Source organism: Rhinatrema bivittatum, chromosome 1, assembly GCF_901001135.1.
Source record: "Rhinatrema bivittatum chromosome 1, aRhiBiv1.1, whole genome shotgun sequence".
Taxonomy (NCBI): Eukaryota; Metazoa; Chordata; class Amphibia; order Gymnophiona; family Rhinatrematidae; genus Rhinatrema; species Rhinatrema bivittatum.
Window position 1 is genome coordinate 235,712,833 of NC_042615.1, and position 16,736 is coordinate 235,729,568.

Below are 16,736 nucleotides of genomic sequence, written 5' to 3' on the forward strand. Positions count from 1 at the left end.
ATGTGAGATCGCATACTGGTGGAAAAGGGCGGAGGCACCTTCACTAGATGATGTGTTGGCTAGGCTGGGTAGAATATATCATTTAAACCACCTAACAACAGCCATACGCAATGATAAGTTGCAGAAATTTCGATCACTGTGGGAGCCGTATTTAACAGGGAAGAATAACAGTTCATAAGGGGGGCGCATGGCCAGCATGGCAATAGAGTTATTCCTTATAGTTATATCTATAGGGATGATTATGCCGCTCCTCCTTGATTATATGAGATAAGAGTCCTTGGATTTGGAACCTTTGGTCATTATAGCATATCCAGCATGCTACTAGTGTATTATTACATTATTGTAATTTTGCCATCCTGTCTTGAATTGGTTTTCCAATGCTTCTGATATTATCTGTGCCACTTGCTGTGCCGCCCCTTGGATAAAATACCATGGGGTAGATGAGCTGCTCTGTAGATCTGCTGATGATTGATTCCTGGGGGGGGGGGGGGGGGGCAGGGGGGAAGGGACTGGGAGGGCTTGGGGTTCAGGCTGTATTTCATAATAAGGATTGTGAACAGAGGACAATGAGCACAAAGTTGTTTGACAAGCACTAGTTTATTCAGAGATCATTAATTCAACAAGTTTTTGAACTCTATTCAATGCTTTATTATACATTGTGCATAATCTACTATATTAAATTTTGGTGGTCTTCATTATACCTTGCTATGCTTTTGTCTTGCATTGAACTGTAGACAAGTCTATCACATATTATTAACATGTATTTTGCGCTATGTTCAATATCTTGTGTTGGTCTGTAAAATGACATTGCGGAATGCTGTTGTTATGTCCTTAAGTTAATAAAATACAAATTGCAAAAAAAAAAAAAAAATTCATCTGCCATTTGGATGCCCAATCTTCCAGTCTTGCAAGGTCCTCCTGTAATGTATCACAATCTGCTTGTGATTTAACTACTCTGAATAATTTTGTATCATCCGCAAGTTTGATAACCTCACTCGTCGTATTCCTTTCCAGATCATTTATATATATATATTGAAAAGCACCGGTCCAAGTACAGATCCCTGAGGCACTCCACTGTTTATGCTTTTCCACTGAGAAAATTGACCATTTAATCCTACTCTTTGTTTCCTGTCTTTTAACCAGTTTGTAATCCACGAAAGGACATCGCCTCCTATCCCATGACTTTTTAGTTTTCTTAGAAGCCTCTTATAAGGGACTTTGTCAAATGCCTTCTGAAAATCTAAATACACTACATCTACCGGTTTACCTTTATCCACGTGTTTATTAACCCCCTTCAAAAAAATGAAGCAGATTTGTTAGGCAAGACTTCCCTTGGGTAAATCCATGTTGACTGTGTTCCATTAAACCATGTCTTTCTATATGCTCTACGATTTTGATCTTGAGAATAGTTTCCACTATTTTTCCTGGCACTGAAGTCAGGCTCACTGGTCTATAGTTACCCGGATCGCCCCTGGAGCCTTTTTTAAATATTGGGGTTACATTGGCCACCCTCCAGTCTTCAGGTACAATGGATGATTTTAATGATAGGTTATGAATTTTAACTAATAGATCAGAAATTTCATTTTTTAGTTCCTTCAGTACCCTAGGATGCACACCATCCGGTCCAGGTGATTTGCTACTCTTTAGTTTGTCAATCTAGCCTACTACATCAAAGAATTAATTTAGTCTTTCTGCAATGACCTTCTCTTCCCTTGGTCATCTAATGTTCCAACTGATTCCCTCACAGGTTTCTTGCTTCGGATATATTTTTTAAAGTTTTTATAATGAGTTTTTGCCTCTATGGCCAATTTCATTTCAAATTCTCTCTTTGCCTGTCTTATCAATGTTTTACACTTAACTTGACAATGCTTATGTTTTATCCTATTTTCTTCAGAAGGAGCCTTCTTCCAGTTTTTGAAGGATTTTTTTTGGCTAAAATAACCTCTTTCACCTCACCTTTTAACCATGACGGTAATCATTTTGCCTTCCTTCCACCTTTCTTTTTTTTAATTATTTCTTTATTGAATTTTCATTTAAAAACTTTTAAACAAAATTTCAAATAAGTAATACAGATAATTAAAACTTATCCATATCATTATTAAACAATAACAACACTTTTTCTCTATTACATTACCTATATAATGGGAGAGATTTTAAACCATATATTAGTTTATACAATATTCAATTAATATAGGAGAGAGAGACATGAAATTCTATTTCTGACCTTCTGAACTATTTCCTCCATCTATATCTTTATCTGAAATAAAAGTCTCCAAGTGTAATGGGTCTATAAAACTGTATTTCTTTCCTCTATAGGAAATAATACAGATAGCAAGATATTTCAGAAAAAAAGTTGCCCCTAGGGCTATCACTTTACTCTTTAAAGACAGAAAATGTCTCCTTTTGGCCTGAGTGGCTCTGGAGACGTCCAGGAACATCAGAATCTTTTGTCCACAAAAGGACATATCCCTGTGCTTGAGGAAATCCCCAAACACTCTATCTTTATCAGATTCCAATAACATAGACACGAATAAGGTAGCCCTCTTTTGTATTATATCGATTGACTCCTCCAAAAATGTGGAGACTCCAATCGTTGATGTTTCTAAATTTCCTTCCTCCAGCCCTCTAACTTTCCTAGAAAAGTAGAAAGCTTTAGAAAAGACTGGCAACTCTGTCTCTGAATATTGAAGAATTTCTTTAAAATATTTTTTCAACATTTCTGCAGGAGATAGGAGTCTGGTTTGAGGAAAATTGATTATTCGTAAGTTCTTATATCGCACCAAATTCTCAATATTCTCCAACTCTTTACGAGTAAAGAGACTATCTTTAATTTGGGCAACTCCAGTATTTTCTAATAACTTAATTTTTGTTGTTACTTTAACCATATTATCCTTTAAACCAGCTACTTCCTTTCCTTGTTCTTCTATTTGTTGTTTATTCACATTCACTATTCCTAACAATGACTCATTCATTCGTGAGACATTATCATTTACTGTTGTCATCAATTTCCATATATCATTTAGGGTTATATTCTCAGGGGGATTTACAGGCCATATCTCAGACCTATTCAATCCCTCTGGTAATAACCCTGCCAACATTTTTACACCACTTATCTGATTCTCTGGTGAAGTTACACAGTCCCCATGTTTCAATGGGCTGCTCGCTTCTAACTGCAGAAAATCATCTGGAATTGATGGTTTTGGTTGTGGTGGAAATGCAGGTCCTTCACCTGGACTAAGAGACGCAGAAAACTGGTCCCCCTCCTTGTCCTCTCTTGGTGATTCAGTCAGCCGCACGACGTGGCTGTCCATGGGTCCCCTTGGTGTTATTGGTGACAATGGAATGGACTTTACTTTCCTTTTTCTCCCCATTAAAGCTTAAGGGGTACTCGGGAAGATATTCCAATAGTCAATCAGACATAAGGAAAACACCTTCTCCCGCCTGAGCCGGACAGAGTCGCGCACCCCTTTGGTGGCGCGCAGCTTAGGCGGCATGCCGTTGACGGTGGGGCGCCGTCTGTAGCTTGAATTTATGCAGCAGACGCCGATTACTGACGTCACTCGTGCGTCTCTCCCGGGTCTCCCCGCTCACCAGCTTTTCCCTCCGGGTTACTTCTCACTCCGGGTTCAATGGTGCGGGAGTTGTTCCCTCCGTTTCAAGGCACAGTAAGTCAGTAAGATGTTCTCTTTCTGTCGGGGGCATCTCTCTCTCCTACTCACGCTCTCCGACTTCCCCGGGTCTGCAGCTTCAATTTATGCAGCAGATGCCGATTACTGACGTCACTCGTGCGTCTCTCCCGGGTCTCCCCGCTCACCAGCTTTTCCCTCTGGGTTACTTCTCACTCCGGGTTCAATGGTGCGGGAGTTGTTCCCTCCGTTTCAAGGCACAGTAAGTCAGTAAGATGTTCTCTTTCTGTCGGGGGCGTCTCTCTCTCCTACTCACGCTCTCCCCCTTCCACCTTTCTTAATGTGTGGAATACATATGGACTACGCCTCTAGGATTGTATTTTTAAACAATGTCCATGCCTGTTGAACACTTTTAACCTTTGCAGCTGCACCTTTCAGTTTTTTTCTATTTTCCTCATTTTATCAAAGTTTCCCTTTTGAAAGTTTAGTGTTAGAGCTGCAGATTTACTTATTGTCCCCCTTCCAGTAATTAGTTTAAATTTAATCCTGTTATGATCACTGCTGCCAAGTGGCCCCACCACCGTTACCTCTCTCACCAAATCCTGCGTTACCCATAAGAATTAAATCTAAAACAGCTCTCTCTCTTGTTGGTTCCTGAACCAATTGCTCCATGAAGCAATACCCTTTGAGTATACCCCACCGCACAGACTCTGACACTTTCTCCTGCACTCCCCGCTCCACGGGCAGTGCCTCTCTATTTCTTAATAAAGACTCTGGGGCGGATTTTAAAAGCCCTGTGCGCCGGCGCGCCTATTTTGCATAGGCTGCCGGCGCGCGCAGAGCCCCGGGACGCGCGTAAGTCCCGGGGCTTTGTAAAAGGGGCGGGGAGGGGGCGTATCGGGGGCGTTCCCGAAACGATGCGGCGTTTCGGGGGCGGGCCCCGGCGTTTTGGGGGCGGGCCCGGGCGCGTGGTCGAGGCCTCCGGACCAGGCCCCGGGTCGGGTGATGGCGCGCCAGCAGCCCGCTGGCGCGCACAGATTTACATCTGCTTTTAGCAGGCGTAAATCTGCCAACAAAGGTAAAAAGGGGGGGGGTTTAGATAGGGCCGGGGGGTGGGTTAGGTAAAGGAAGGGAGGGGAAGGTTGGGGGAGGGCGAAGGAAAGTTCCCTCCGAGGCCGCTCCGAAATCGGAGCGACCTCGGAGGGAACAGGCAACGCGCGCAGGTTGCACAAATGTGCACCCCCTTGCACACGCCGATAGACTGACAGGGTTAGTTTCTCACTGAAGTAGATAGCTGGATTGATGAAGAACCTGGCAGGCAGAAGTAAATCGGTAACAGGCACCAGAGTAGGAAGAGCAGGTCCTCGAGGAGTGAGTATGCGATATCCCAGATAGGCACCTGTAAGAGAGCAAAGGGCCTCCGAGGAGCGGGTACCCAGGTTAGCAATGAATTACCCCGAAGGGCAGAGAGAGCTTCCTGCGGTAGCTGGGAAGTGGCAGAGCTGCTTAGACCGAAGGCATTCCAATCCTTGCTAACTCAGTTTGTTAGCAAACGAAGGGCAGGCTAAATACCAGGAATTCGTGACGTCTCTCGGAGGGGACACCCCCAAGGTTCCCGCCATGACGTGGATAAAGACGTGGGTGGCGTGCAAGTGCGCACCCTAGGAGGCCCTCAGGAGAAACATGGCGAACACCATCGCCGTTGCCATTCTGGGGACGCCGGAGCGAGCGGCATGAACACGCGGCAGCAGCCATCTTCCCAAGGCTTGTGGAGAGAGAAGGAAGAAAGGTGAGGCACAGAGGTCGAAGCCATCTGAGACCGATGGATGCAACAGCTCTGGCTCCGAGCATCTCGAATCTCCTTGACTCTGCATCGACGTTTGTGTTAGCGTCAATACTCTCAACGCTGCTCCGACCGACTTAGAATCTGAATGTCGCAGAGTGAGTATTGGGGTTGAATTGTCCCCGCTGTGCGTCAAGGGGGTTGGATGTCCATCCCGCCCTCATCCCAATTTCTTATATCGGGTTTCCTGATTTTTTCATGGGCCTTACCGTTTCTCCAGGCCTGGAGAGTTCAGGATCCATCGAGGCCACACTTTTCATTGATGGGGCACGTTTCTTCACCGGTCCTGGTGAAGAATGTGTGTCTGACGGGGGGGGGGGGGCGTTGGAGCCCTCTTTTCCCGACTGTAAATTTTGAATTTTCTGGGCCTGCTGCCATCGGGCCCTTGGCAACATCCTTCCACAATGAGGGCAGTCGCGTTGAACATTGTCTGGACCTAAACACCTGTAGCACAAATCATGTCCATCTGTTATGGACATGATTTTCCCACACTTACAGGGCTTAAAACCCGGTTGCCTACTCTGTTTTTGAGATATCTCTTTCTTTACAAGAAAAAATCTGAGGAGAAGAGAAGCTCCACGTGCGATCCCACGTGCGGAAAAAACAGACTGAGGAGAATCTGTTACTTTCCTGCGCGGGAACCCACGCTCAGCCAGAGGACAAAAAAATTAACCTCTGCTTGGGGAAGCTCCACCTCCCGAGACCTGAAGACAGCTCTCATGACAGTATGGCTAATTCAGCCCTGCTATCGACGGAAAAGCACAGGACTGCTTCTACAGCCAAGTCCAAAAGCAAAACACATTCAAGCAGTATTGTCTGAATTATCAAGAAGACTGATTGTGATTATCCCCCCCTAAAAATATTAGGGATGTGAATCGGGCCTCGGACGATTGATAATATCGGACGATATTTTCAAAATCATCAGAAATCAGGGGCTCCCCCAAAATGATAGGAAAACCCCACGATATTAATCGTGGGGGTTCTCTTATCATTTTGGGGGAGAGCGGGAAAAACGGCACACAAAAATAACCCCTAAACCCACCCCGACCGTTTAAAACTAATACCTTAGCTTCCCCCGCCCTCCTGACCCCCCCAAAAACATTTTACAGGTACCTGGTGGTCCAGTGGGGGACCCTGGAGCGATCTCCCGCTCCGGGGCCGTCGGCTGCCACTAATCAAAATGGCGCCGATGGCGCCAATCCAAACCGATTCCGGTTCCGATTCACATCTCTAAAACATATTGCTTGCAATAATTTTGTTATGGGTTGTACTCTTGCTTGGTGTGGATTGTAAACATTGCCACCCTTAACATAAGGATTGGGGGTAACCCCCATGAAGCTGCAATTACTGTCCTTAACAAAATGCATGGGGGTAACCAGCATGGAACATCAGTTACTACCATAAGAAACTTGCTGGAATGGACCATCTGGTCTTTTTCCATGTGATGAAGCAGAGATGAGCAAACATTTTGAGCTGCAGCGCTCCTTCCGTTTATGCAATTGGTTGGGGCCCCATAAGATAAGTTATTTCATATATCTATATCTAAATATAGATATATCTAAAGAGTATCCTAGATTCTTGACTTAATGTTTAATTCTTGCCAACCAATCAGTTCTTGAACCAATTACCAAGCCACCAAGCACCAAGCAGGCACACTGCCATCCAGGAGTTCAAAGCCCCAGTTTTGTTTCTCTTCAAGTTGTTAAAAGAAGCAAGGTCACACATACTTACACACCTGTGTGCACACACACACACATACACACACACACAGAAACAGGGGCAAAGAGAGACAGCAACCATAAACCCAGGGAGACAGACAGAGAGAAACAAATATCTCATACCCAAACAAACACCCCTCACCCAGACACTGAGCAAAAAGACACCCTACACCACAGACAGATATAGACAGACACAGAGACCCCACATCCAGACAGAAGTACCCAAACATAGAAAGACACAGACACAGATACCCTGCACCGATCTTCAAATGTAAAGCATTCCATAAACTGGGACCTTGGTAACTAAAGACAGGTCCTCTGGTGTGTTCTAACCTGATCCTAGTAAAAGAAGGAATAATATGTAAATGGCGATCAGATGAGCACAGTACTCTGAAATGATCATAAGGGGTCAACATGCTTACTAGGTAATTAGGGTGGTCTGTATGCAAAGCTTTGAACACCATTTTAAATTGTATTCATGCAGCAACTGGGAGCCAATATAGATCTTTCAAAAGCTTAATATCAGCACTACCCGGCTAAATTTAAGGCCCACCCCCAAACACCTCCATACCCTCCCCCTTTTTATTTAGCTAAATGTTACCTGAATATATATTTACTTGTGTAAAATTTAGCTGGCGGGGGAGGGGGGAGGGAATATTCAGTTAACAGTTTTGTCTGAAAAGTTTACCCAGACAAACCCCTTTGAGGATGGACCTCTTTCTGTCCTTTTCTTTCCTTTGCCTTTTCCAACTAACCCCATCCCTGGCCCTTATTCTCCAGGATCTTTCCCAGGGCCATCAGATAAAAAGCACCTGGAAGAAAGATGAAGGACCCATGCGATGCTGCAGATCAGGTGCTGCTGTTGCTGCTACCACTGTTAGACAGTGCAGTTGACTGGATAATGTTTATGTACATGGCCAAACTGAGAGGGTACTGAGGCCCCTAATTCGATCTTTTTCAATGAGCACATTGTTTATTTTAATTTTGTTTTTCTCAATAGAGGCAATAGTATCCTAAAAATAATGCTTATGAGATGCCATTGTGTAACTTAAGATTTACTTACCTCTGTTGTTTGTTTAGCACGTTTTAAGATGCAACAATGGGATTTAATTGAACATGATTTCCTTCCATCCGCTCCTGGTTTGGGAATGGTTGTGACCATTACAGCTCCAAATGGGGAGGTAAAAGTATTTACTCAGTTTCTTAAATTAATTTAGTTGTTTAGCACTGATTAATTATCCTAGGTTTCTTAATGCTAACATATGTTGATTTTTACATTGATTTCACACTTTGAACTTCTCAAAAAATATAATTGTATAAGTAAAGTATCTCATATTTCTTTTGATAGATTATTCAGTGTTTGGAATGACTAAAAAGAACAAATGCTTTTGACTTGAAAAATCCATATTTACTTCTTGGAGACATTCTTTTGGCTATGAGTACCCTTTAGTATATACAGTATGTAATAATTCCCTGTAACCCCCTAACGGGGTACATAAAATGATGGAACTGAACTTCCTCATTGTGTAAGGGTCATTCCTTCCAAATTTATTTGTGGGTTCCAAAATTAGGTCATGCAGATGGTGAACTGGACCTTGATGGTGAAGAGCATGATTCAAAGAAGTACTCCATTTTCTATTCACTGCCAGGACAGGGAACAACTCTCATCACTCCTCTCCATGGACACTGACTCCATCCATTCATTCATTTAGGCTGGCCAAATAATTGGAGCAGACAAAATGTGCTGTGCAAAAAGAAACAGGACTCTAATATATTTTTTCTAGCCTTTTAGACCATGACTAGTGCTTATACAGTTGCTTGCCACCTGGAGCCTAACTTTGGATAGGCAACTTAGAAAGAAAGAAACAAATAAAAACCAAAGTTTACCAGGGTTCAAGATAAACTTGAAACATTTAATGCAATGGATTTAAATACTCTAGAATTTTAACGGAGATTATGCAAGTTATACAATCAACATGGTTTAACCTTTACTTCACAGCTACTGTTATCCAAAGTGTACGGTCCAGAGGCAACAGCCACTTTTACATCACACACACATGGTGAGCACAGCATCTGTTTGCAATCCAACTCTACAAGGCTTATGGTTTTTGCAGGAAGTAAACTGGTAAGTATAGTTATTATTTATTTAAAAAATTGATATTTGTAACACTTCACTTGCATTCCTGCCAGTAGGCTGCCTGTTGTGGACCGTTGTGGGGGGAGGGTAAGGCGTAAGGACCTCCGAGAAGCGGATAGCCAGAGACGAGGAAAGGGCCCCCGAGGAGAGGGTATCCAGAGCGTCTCTCACCGACGGTAGCAACAGGAATGAGAAATCTGTAGAGTAAGGCGGATTCAGCAATGAGGGAACTCGTTGCCAAGTCGTTGGTAGGTAGGACCAGCCGGTTTAAGTATCCTGCAGGAATAATGTCATCTGGAGGGGACGCCCCCGATGTTCCCACCATGGCGTGCTTAAGACTGGCCTGTGCACGCGTGCCTAAGGGATTCTGAGGGCAAGATGGCGGTCGTCAGCGTCCGTGTCATCCAGGGAGGCTTGGGAGTGGCAGGCAGGCCGGCGAAACTGGCGGAGGCCGCATGTCTTCCCAACGGAGTCAAAGATGTGTAAAAAGAGATGAGCAAGAGTGGTCGCAGCTAGAGATGTGAATCGTGTCCTCGATCGTCTTAACGATCGATTTCGGCTGGGAGGGGGAGGGAATCGTATCGTCGCCGTTTGGGTGTTTAGAGTATCGTGAAAATCGTTAAAATCGTGAACCGGCACACTAAAACCCCCTAAAACCCACCCCCGACCCTTTAAATTAAATCCCCCACCCTCCCGAACCCCCCCAAATGCCTTAAATTACCTGGGGGTCCAGCGGCGGTCCGTAGCTAAATCGGGGGAAGGGGGAGGGCAGGAAAACCGGCACACTAAAACACCCTAAAACCCACCCCCGACCCTTTAAATTAAATCCCCCACCCTCCCGAACCCCCCCCCCAATGCCTTAAATTACCTGGGGGTCCAGCGGCGGTCCGGAACGGTCTCCTGCAATTGAATCGTGTTGCCTTCAGCCGGCGCCATTCTGCGCCACCATTTTGCAAAATGGCGGCACAAAATGGCGGAGGCCATAGACCAACACGATTCGACTGCAGGAGGTCGTTCCGGAACCCCCGCGAAACGACCTCCTGCAGTCGATCTCCTGCCGGCGCCATTTTCCGTACGGAAAACGATTCGCGGCAGGAGATCGCTCCCGGACCCCCGCTGGACCCCCAGGGACTTTTGGCCAGCTTGGGGAGGCCTCCTGACCCCCACAAGACTTGCCAAAAGTCCAGCGGGGGTCCGGAACGACCTCCTGCAGTCGAATCGTGTTGGTCTATGCCGCCGCCATTTTGCGCCGCCATTTTGTGCCGCCATTTTGCAAAATGGCGGCGCAGAATGGCGCCGGCTGAAGACAACACGATTCAATTGCAGGAGGCCGTTCCGGACCGCCGCTGGACCCCCAGGTAATTTAAGGCATTTGGGGGGGGTTCGGGAGGGTGGGGGATTTAATTTAAAGGGTCGGGGTGGGTTTTAGTGTGCCGGTTTTCCTGCCCTCCCCCTTCCCCCGATTTACGATTTTTTGACGATAAATCGGGGAAATTGGTATTGTATCGTGGCCCTAACGATTTTTGACGATTTAAAATATATCGGACGATATTTTAAATCGTCAAAAAACGATTCACATCCCTAGTCGCAGCCATCTGTGACCAACGGGTGTAACAGTACCCTCCCTCTTAGGACCCCCCCCCCCCCGGGAGTTTGGTTTTCTTGGGTGAGAAGCATGGAACTGTTTGATCAGCTCTTTGTCAAGAATATTGACTGCAGGCTCCCAGTTGTTCTCTTCGGGGCCAAATCCTTCCCACGAGATCAGATATTCCCAGCGCTCGATGGTGGACATTGTAGAATCATTTTGCTTTCTGATCAGCTTGCTGGAGGAGGAGTTTGGTGTGTTCCCAAAGTTTGTGTAACTCTTGTGCAGAAGCCTGTGCCCCTGGAAATGACACAGACAGAGGTACTGGAAGAGGAGGCAGAGGTTGGCGTCTGTATACTATTTGGAAGGGCGATGATCCAGTACATACAGATTGGTGGGAGTTCAAGGCAAACTCAGCCCAGGGTAATAAGTCGGACCAGTCATTTTGCGAAGAGTTCACATATGCCCGAAGAAACTGCTTTAGAGTATGGTTCGTCCTCTCTGTCTGTCCATTGGCCTGCAGGTGGTAGGCTGAGGTGAGGTCCAAGGCTATGTTGAATTTCTTGCATAATGACTTCCTAGAATTTCACCATAAATTGCACCCCTCAATCAGAGAGTATATGTCTCGGGAGTCGGTGGAGGTGAAAGATGTGGTGCATGAACAATTTCGCTAATTCCGGAGCCAAAGGTAGACCAGGTAACGCCACGAAGTGAGCCGACTTCGAAAAGCAGTCCACGGTGATCCAAATGGTGTTGTTGCCACTGGATGGGGGTAAATCCACAATGAAATCCGTGTCTATGTGTGTCCACGGCTCACTAGGTGCAGGAAGAAGCTGACGAAGCCTCCAGGGATGACCTGCCGGCAGCTTCTGATGGGTGCAAGTGGGGAATGATTCTACATACGCTTGAGCGTTCTTTTTCATGGTTGGCCACCAGTAGAATCTCTGCAGAGTGGAAAGAGTTCTAGCATGTCCAGGATGGCCTTCGAGCAAGGAATCATGCGCCCAGGGGAGGATCTTCCTTCGAAGTGGTCAGGGAACCACTGTCTTCCCGGATGGCACTGTGTGTGTGGTGGAGAGAAGAACTTTCGTTGGATAGATAATGTGCCGTGGAACGTCTGAAATATCTTCAGTGGTAAATGAATGGGAGAGTGCATCGCCTCGGCTATTCTTATCAGTTGGCCGGTATCGTAGGAGGAAGTTGACCTGGGTAAAAAAGAGAGACCAGCGGGCCTGCCTGTGATTAAGGCATTAAGCATGGTGTAAGTACTCGAGGTTTTTGTGGTCGTGTATGCCGTGATTTGGTGCTGTGCTCCCTTAAGCAAGGGACGCCACTCCTCGAAGGCCAGTTTAATAGCCAGTAATTCCTTGTCCCCGATTCCATAATTACGCTCCACCAGAGAGAAGTGTCGGGAGAAGAACGAGCACGGGTGTAAGGTGTGATTGGCTGAGTCCTGGCTGAGGACTGTGCCGATCCTGACGTCTGAAGAGTCCACTTCGACGATGAAGGGTCATCGGGGATCAGGGTGATGCAAGATGGTTCTTGTAGGTATGCCTCCTTAAATTCTTGAAAGGCGGTTATGGCTTCAGGTGACCACTGGGAGGGATTGCCTCCCTTTCGAGTCATAGCTGTGAGTGTGGCGGTCAGTGTTGAATAATGATGGATGAACAACCTGTAGTAGTTAGTAAAACCAAGGAATCTTCGAAGCGCTTTAAGGGTCATTGGCTGAGGCCAATCCCGAATACTCTTAGTCTTTTGTGGATCCATCTGGAACCCTTGGCTAGAGACCACATAGCCCAGAAAAGGGAAAGATTCCTGGTGAAAGGAGCATTTCTCCAGTTTAGCATATAACTGGTTAGCCCTTAAACGTTGTAGGACATTTGTGACGTCCAAGTGATGGCTCTGGAGGTCTTGTGAAAATACCAGGATGTCTTCCAGATAAACCACTACACACTTATAGAGCATGTCTCTGAAGATTTCGTTCATCATATTTTGAAATACTGCCGGGGCGTTGCAGAGGCCAAACGGCATTACCAAATATTCAAAATGGCCGTCGTGGGTGTTAAATGCAGTTTTCTATTCGTCGCCCTGGCGTATCCTGACCAAGTTGTATGCTCCTCTGAGGTCCAATTTGGTAAATATTTTGGCCCCTTGGAGCCTGTCAAAAAGTTCAGAGATTAATGGCAAGGGGTAGCAATCCTTCTGAGTAATCTCATTCAAGCCGCAGTAATATATACACGGCTGGAGGGAGCCATCCTTTTTTCCCACAAAAATGAAGCCAGCTCCAGCGGGAGACTTTGAAGGCAGAATGATGCCCTTCACCAAATTCTCTTGAATATTTTCAGACATGGCCTTTGTCTCAGTCAGAGAAAGTGGGTAGACCCTTCCTCGGGGAGGCTCAGTGCCAGGCAGTAAGTTATTAGCACAATCAATTGAGCAGTGTGGTGGAAAAATGTCTGTGGCTTTCTTGGAGAACACATCTTTGAAGGAGGAGTACTGCAGCAGAAGACCCAGAATTGATGTTGTAGTAGCTAGGTAAGGCATCGGAGACACTACCTCTAAGCACGTCCCATGGCAGAAGTTGCCCCAGTGGGACAATTGTAGAGTGCTCCAATCGAATTGAGGTGTGTGCAGTTGTAACCATGGCAGTCCAAGGACAACAGGGTGGATAGCCTTATCCAATATCAAGAAGGAAATCGTCTCCATGCGCAGTGATCCGGTGCGAAGTTGAATGGGGACCGTGGAGAAGGTAATTTTGCCTGGTAATGATTCGCCATGGATAGAAGAAAGCAGCAATGGTGTTGGTGTCCAGACGGTAGGAATATGAAGGTGTTCCATGAGTTGTCTGAAGATAAAGTTCCCACCGGCCCCAGAGTCCACTAGTGCCAGGGTGTGAAATTCCAGGGCATCCAAGTTAATTGAGACAGGCAATATCAGCGGAGGAGACGGTGCAGTCGGGCCTAGGAAGAGTCCTCGGGTGGATCCTAGGCCTTGGAGTTTCCCGGACAAAGTGGACAGGAAGGCACCGCATGACACGGTTGGCCCCAATACATGCAAAGATCTGATCTTTGCCAACGACGCTTCTCCTTTGCGGATAGATGGCAGTGACCCATTTGCATCAGTTCCTCTTCCTCGGTGCTAGATGTAGGAGCAGTCTGGGTGGATGATGTTGGGCGAATACATGGAGCACCTGAAGATGTTCTCTTGGATCCCCTGACCTCGTGTGATCAGGGGACCGGTGAGGACAATGAGAGAATGCAATGCCTCAGGGAGTTCTCGTGCTGCTAATTCGTCCTTGATGCGTGAGCTTAGACCTTCTAGGCATATGGCACGCAGGCAGCCCAGATCCCAGTGTAATTCCGAGGAGAGAGTCCTAAACTCGATGACATAATCGGTCAATGTTGCGTCTGTCGGACTCAGACGGCTTCGTCCCACATGCCTCACCTCAATATTCATTTTCTCCACCAGCCTCGGGAAAATAGCGACCGCTGCATCTGCTTGCTGCACTCCCCGATGTCCCTGGAACGGCTATGGCAAGGCATTCCGCCATGATTCACCTGAGGGCCTCTTAGGGTGCGCGTGCATGTGCTACCCACGTCTTTATTCTAACGTTGGCGCGAACCTCAGCGGCGTCCCCCTCAAGTGACGTCACAACACCCGGGTATTTAGCATGCCCATTTGCTGACTGACTTTGAGTTAGCAAGGATTGGACTCGTTCGGTCTGAGATGCTCTGCCACTTTTTGCTGCTGCTGGAAGCTCTCTCTACCCTCCGGGGTTCTACTAACTTCGGTACCTGCTCCTCGGGGGCCCTATGCTTCTTTCCAGGTGCCTATCCAGTATCCAGGTACTTGCTCCTCGAGGGCCTGAGTTGTCTACCTTGGTGCCTGCTACCATTACTTCTATCTGCTGGGAACTCCACCATTACAGCTACAAGAGTTTGAGTAATCTAACATCTAGCAGTCTGTCTCACCTACAGCTCCTCATTGGAAATGTGCATCGGAGTTCCCTATACCACCATTGTGGGACGGGTCTCCTCAGCCGAGGACCCAAGACTGCTGCTGCAGGAATCTACTCACTACTGCCACCTCTGGTGAACTCTACAAGCTGTACAATAAAAACTATCTCTGTGTTTGTGCATCTGAGTCTAGCCTGGTACTGCAGTTCCCTGCGGGGTTCCTCCCCATGGGAGTGGCCATCACTGCAGCACCTAAGAATCCACCAAACACCTGAAAACCATAACAGATTGCTAACTCCATGGATTCGGCTCAGCTCACCACATTGCAGGCCATTCCAGGCCTGGCCCAGCGAATCTCCGAACAACAGAACTCTCTGGATAGCTTGACTGTGGCCTTTAATCTATTGCACTCACAGATGAATGCCTCTATTACCACAGGTAAAGAAGAAACACCTCCAGAAGTGACGATTAAGACTGTTGTATCCCTTTCCGCTCCTACACGCTTCTCAGGGGAAGCTTGGAGATGTAGAGGATTCATGAACCAATGCTGCATGCATTTTGCCCTGCAACCTAACCTTTTTCCTACAGCGTATGCCATGACCACATATATCCTGTGTTATCTGGACGGAAGAGCACTGGCTTGGGCTTCTCCGCTGTGGGAGCGCGATGATCCCATCCTGAAGGATCTTACCAGGTTTTTGGAACTGTTAAAATCTGTATTTGATGACCCTGCCCGGTACACAACAACAGGATCTACATTGGTTCATCTAAAGCAAGGTAATAAATCTTTACCAGATTTCGCCATAGAATTCAAGACTTTTGCTTCAGAGTTAAATTGGGGCTCGAGATGCCTTAAGACACTCTTCTTTGAAGGCCTAAACTCCTGGCTAAAAGACGAACTGGCGGCTCGAGAAATACCTGAGACCTTGGAGGACCTGATGAAGTTGGCCACAAGGATTGATCACCTACTTTGGGATAAGGTTCAAGAGGTCAAGAGTTCCTGGAGACCTAGCCAGAGAGAAATCCGAGTCAAGATCATATCTAAGCCTATTCAGTCTAATCCTGTTGCTGGCGAGGAAGAACCAATGCAACTAGGCCGCAGTCACCTGACTTCTAAAGGGAGAAGAACGCAAAAAAGATTGGGTCTCTGCATGTATTGTGGACAAGCTGGCCATGCTGTACAAACATGCCCAATCTGTCCGGGAAACTGGCAGACCTAAGTCCTGTGGGAGGACTCTTCTTAGGTCTAACTGCACCCTCTCCTCCACTCTCTCTTCCAGTCTCCTTGATTTGCGGACCACTTGAATATCAGACTCTTGCCCTAGTAGACTCCAGGGCAGGAGGAAACTTTATATTAAAACGTCTAGTGGAACATCTGTGGATCCCCACCACTACCATGATGTCTCTGCCTCTACTATCCTCTATCCATTGAGAGCCTTTACCGGGTGAACTAACCTTACTTACTGAACCAGTAAGTTTAAGGACAGGCGCTCTTCATACAGAGACTATTTCCTTCTTTGTGCTAGAGAAGGCTATGCAGCCCCTAGTACTTGGGTTACCATGGCTGCAAAAGCACATGCCTCAATTCAACTGGGTTACTCTGGAGCATTCACTTTGGGGTCCAGATTATCATGGCAAATGCCTGAAGGAGGTCTCTCCTATACCCTGCATGCCAACGACCCTGTTGTTGCCTGGACTGGGTATTTTCTAAAGAAGCCACTGATGTACTACCTCCACACAGATCCTACGACTGGGCTATCAACTTGAAACCGAATACTGAACCACTCAAGGGAAGGGTCTACCCCCTCTCTGTGGTAGAAAATATAGCGATGTCTGAATACATCCAAGAAAATCTTCAAAAGGGTTTCATA

At 46.5% G+C, this 16,736-nt stretch overlaps 1 protein-coding gene across 1 annotated transcript in view; it reads left to right on the plus strand.

Moving 5' to 3' along the window:
- LOC115080355 (transmembrane emp24 domain-containing protein 11-like) overlaps nt 1-16,736 on the plus strand; it is a 54,853-nt gene that overhangs the window by 13,871 nt on the left and 24,246 nt on the right. Inside the window, exons 2-3 of the mRNA XM_029584503.1 lie at nt 8,268-8,368; nt 9,187-9,312. Of these exons, the coding sequence (XP_029440363.1) occupies nt 8,268-8,368; nt 9,187-9,312 (227 nt within the window). The remainder of the gene's footprint in view (nt 1-8,267; nt 8,369-9,186; nt 9,313-16,736) is intronic.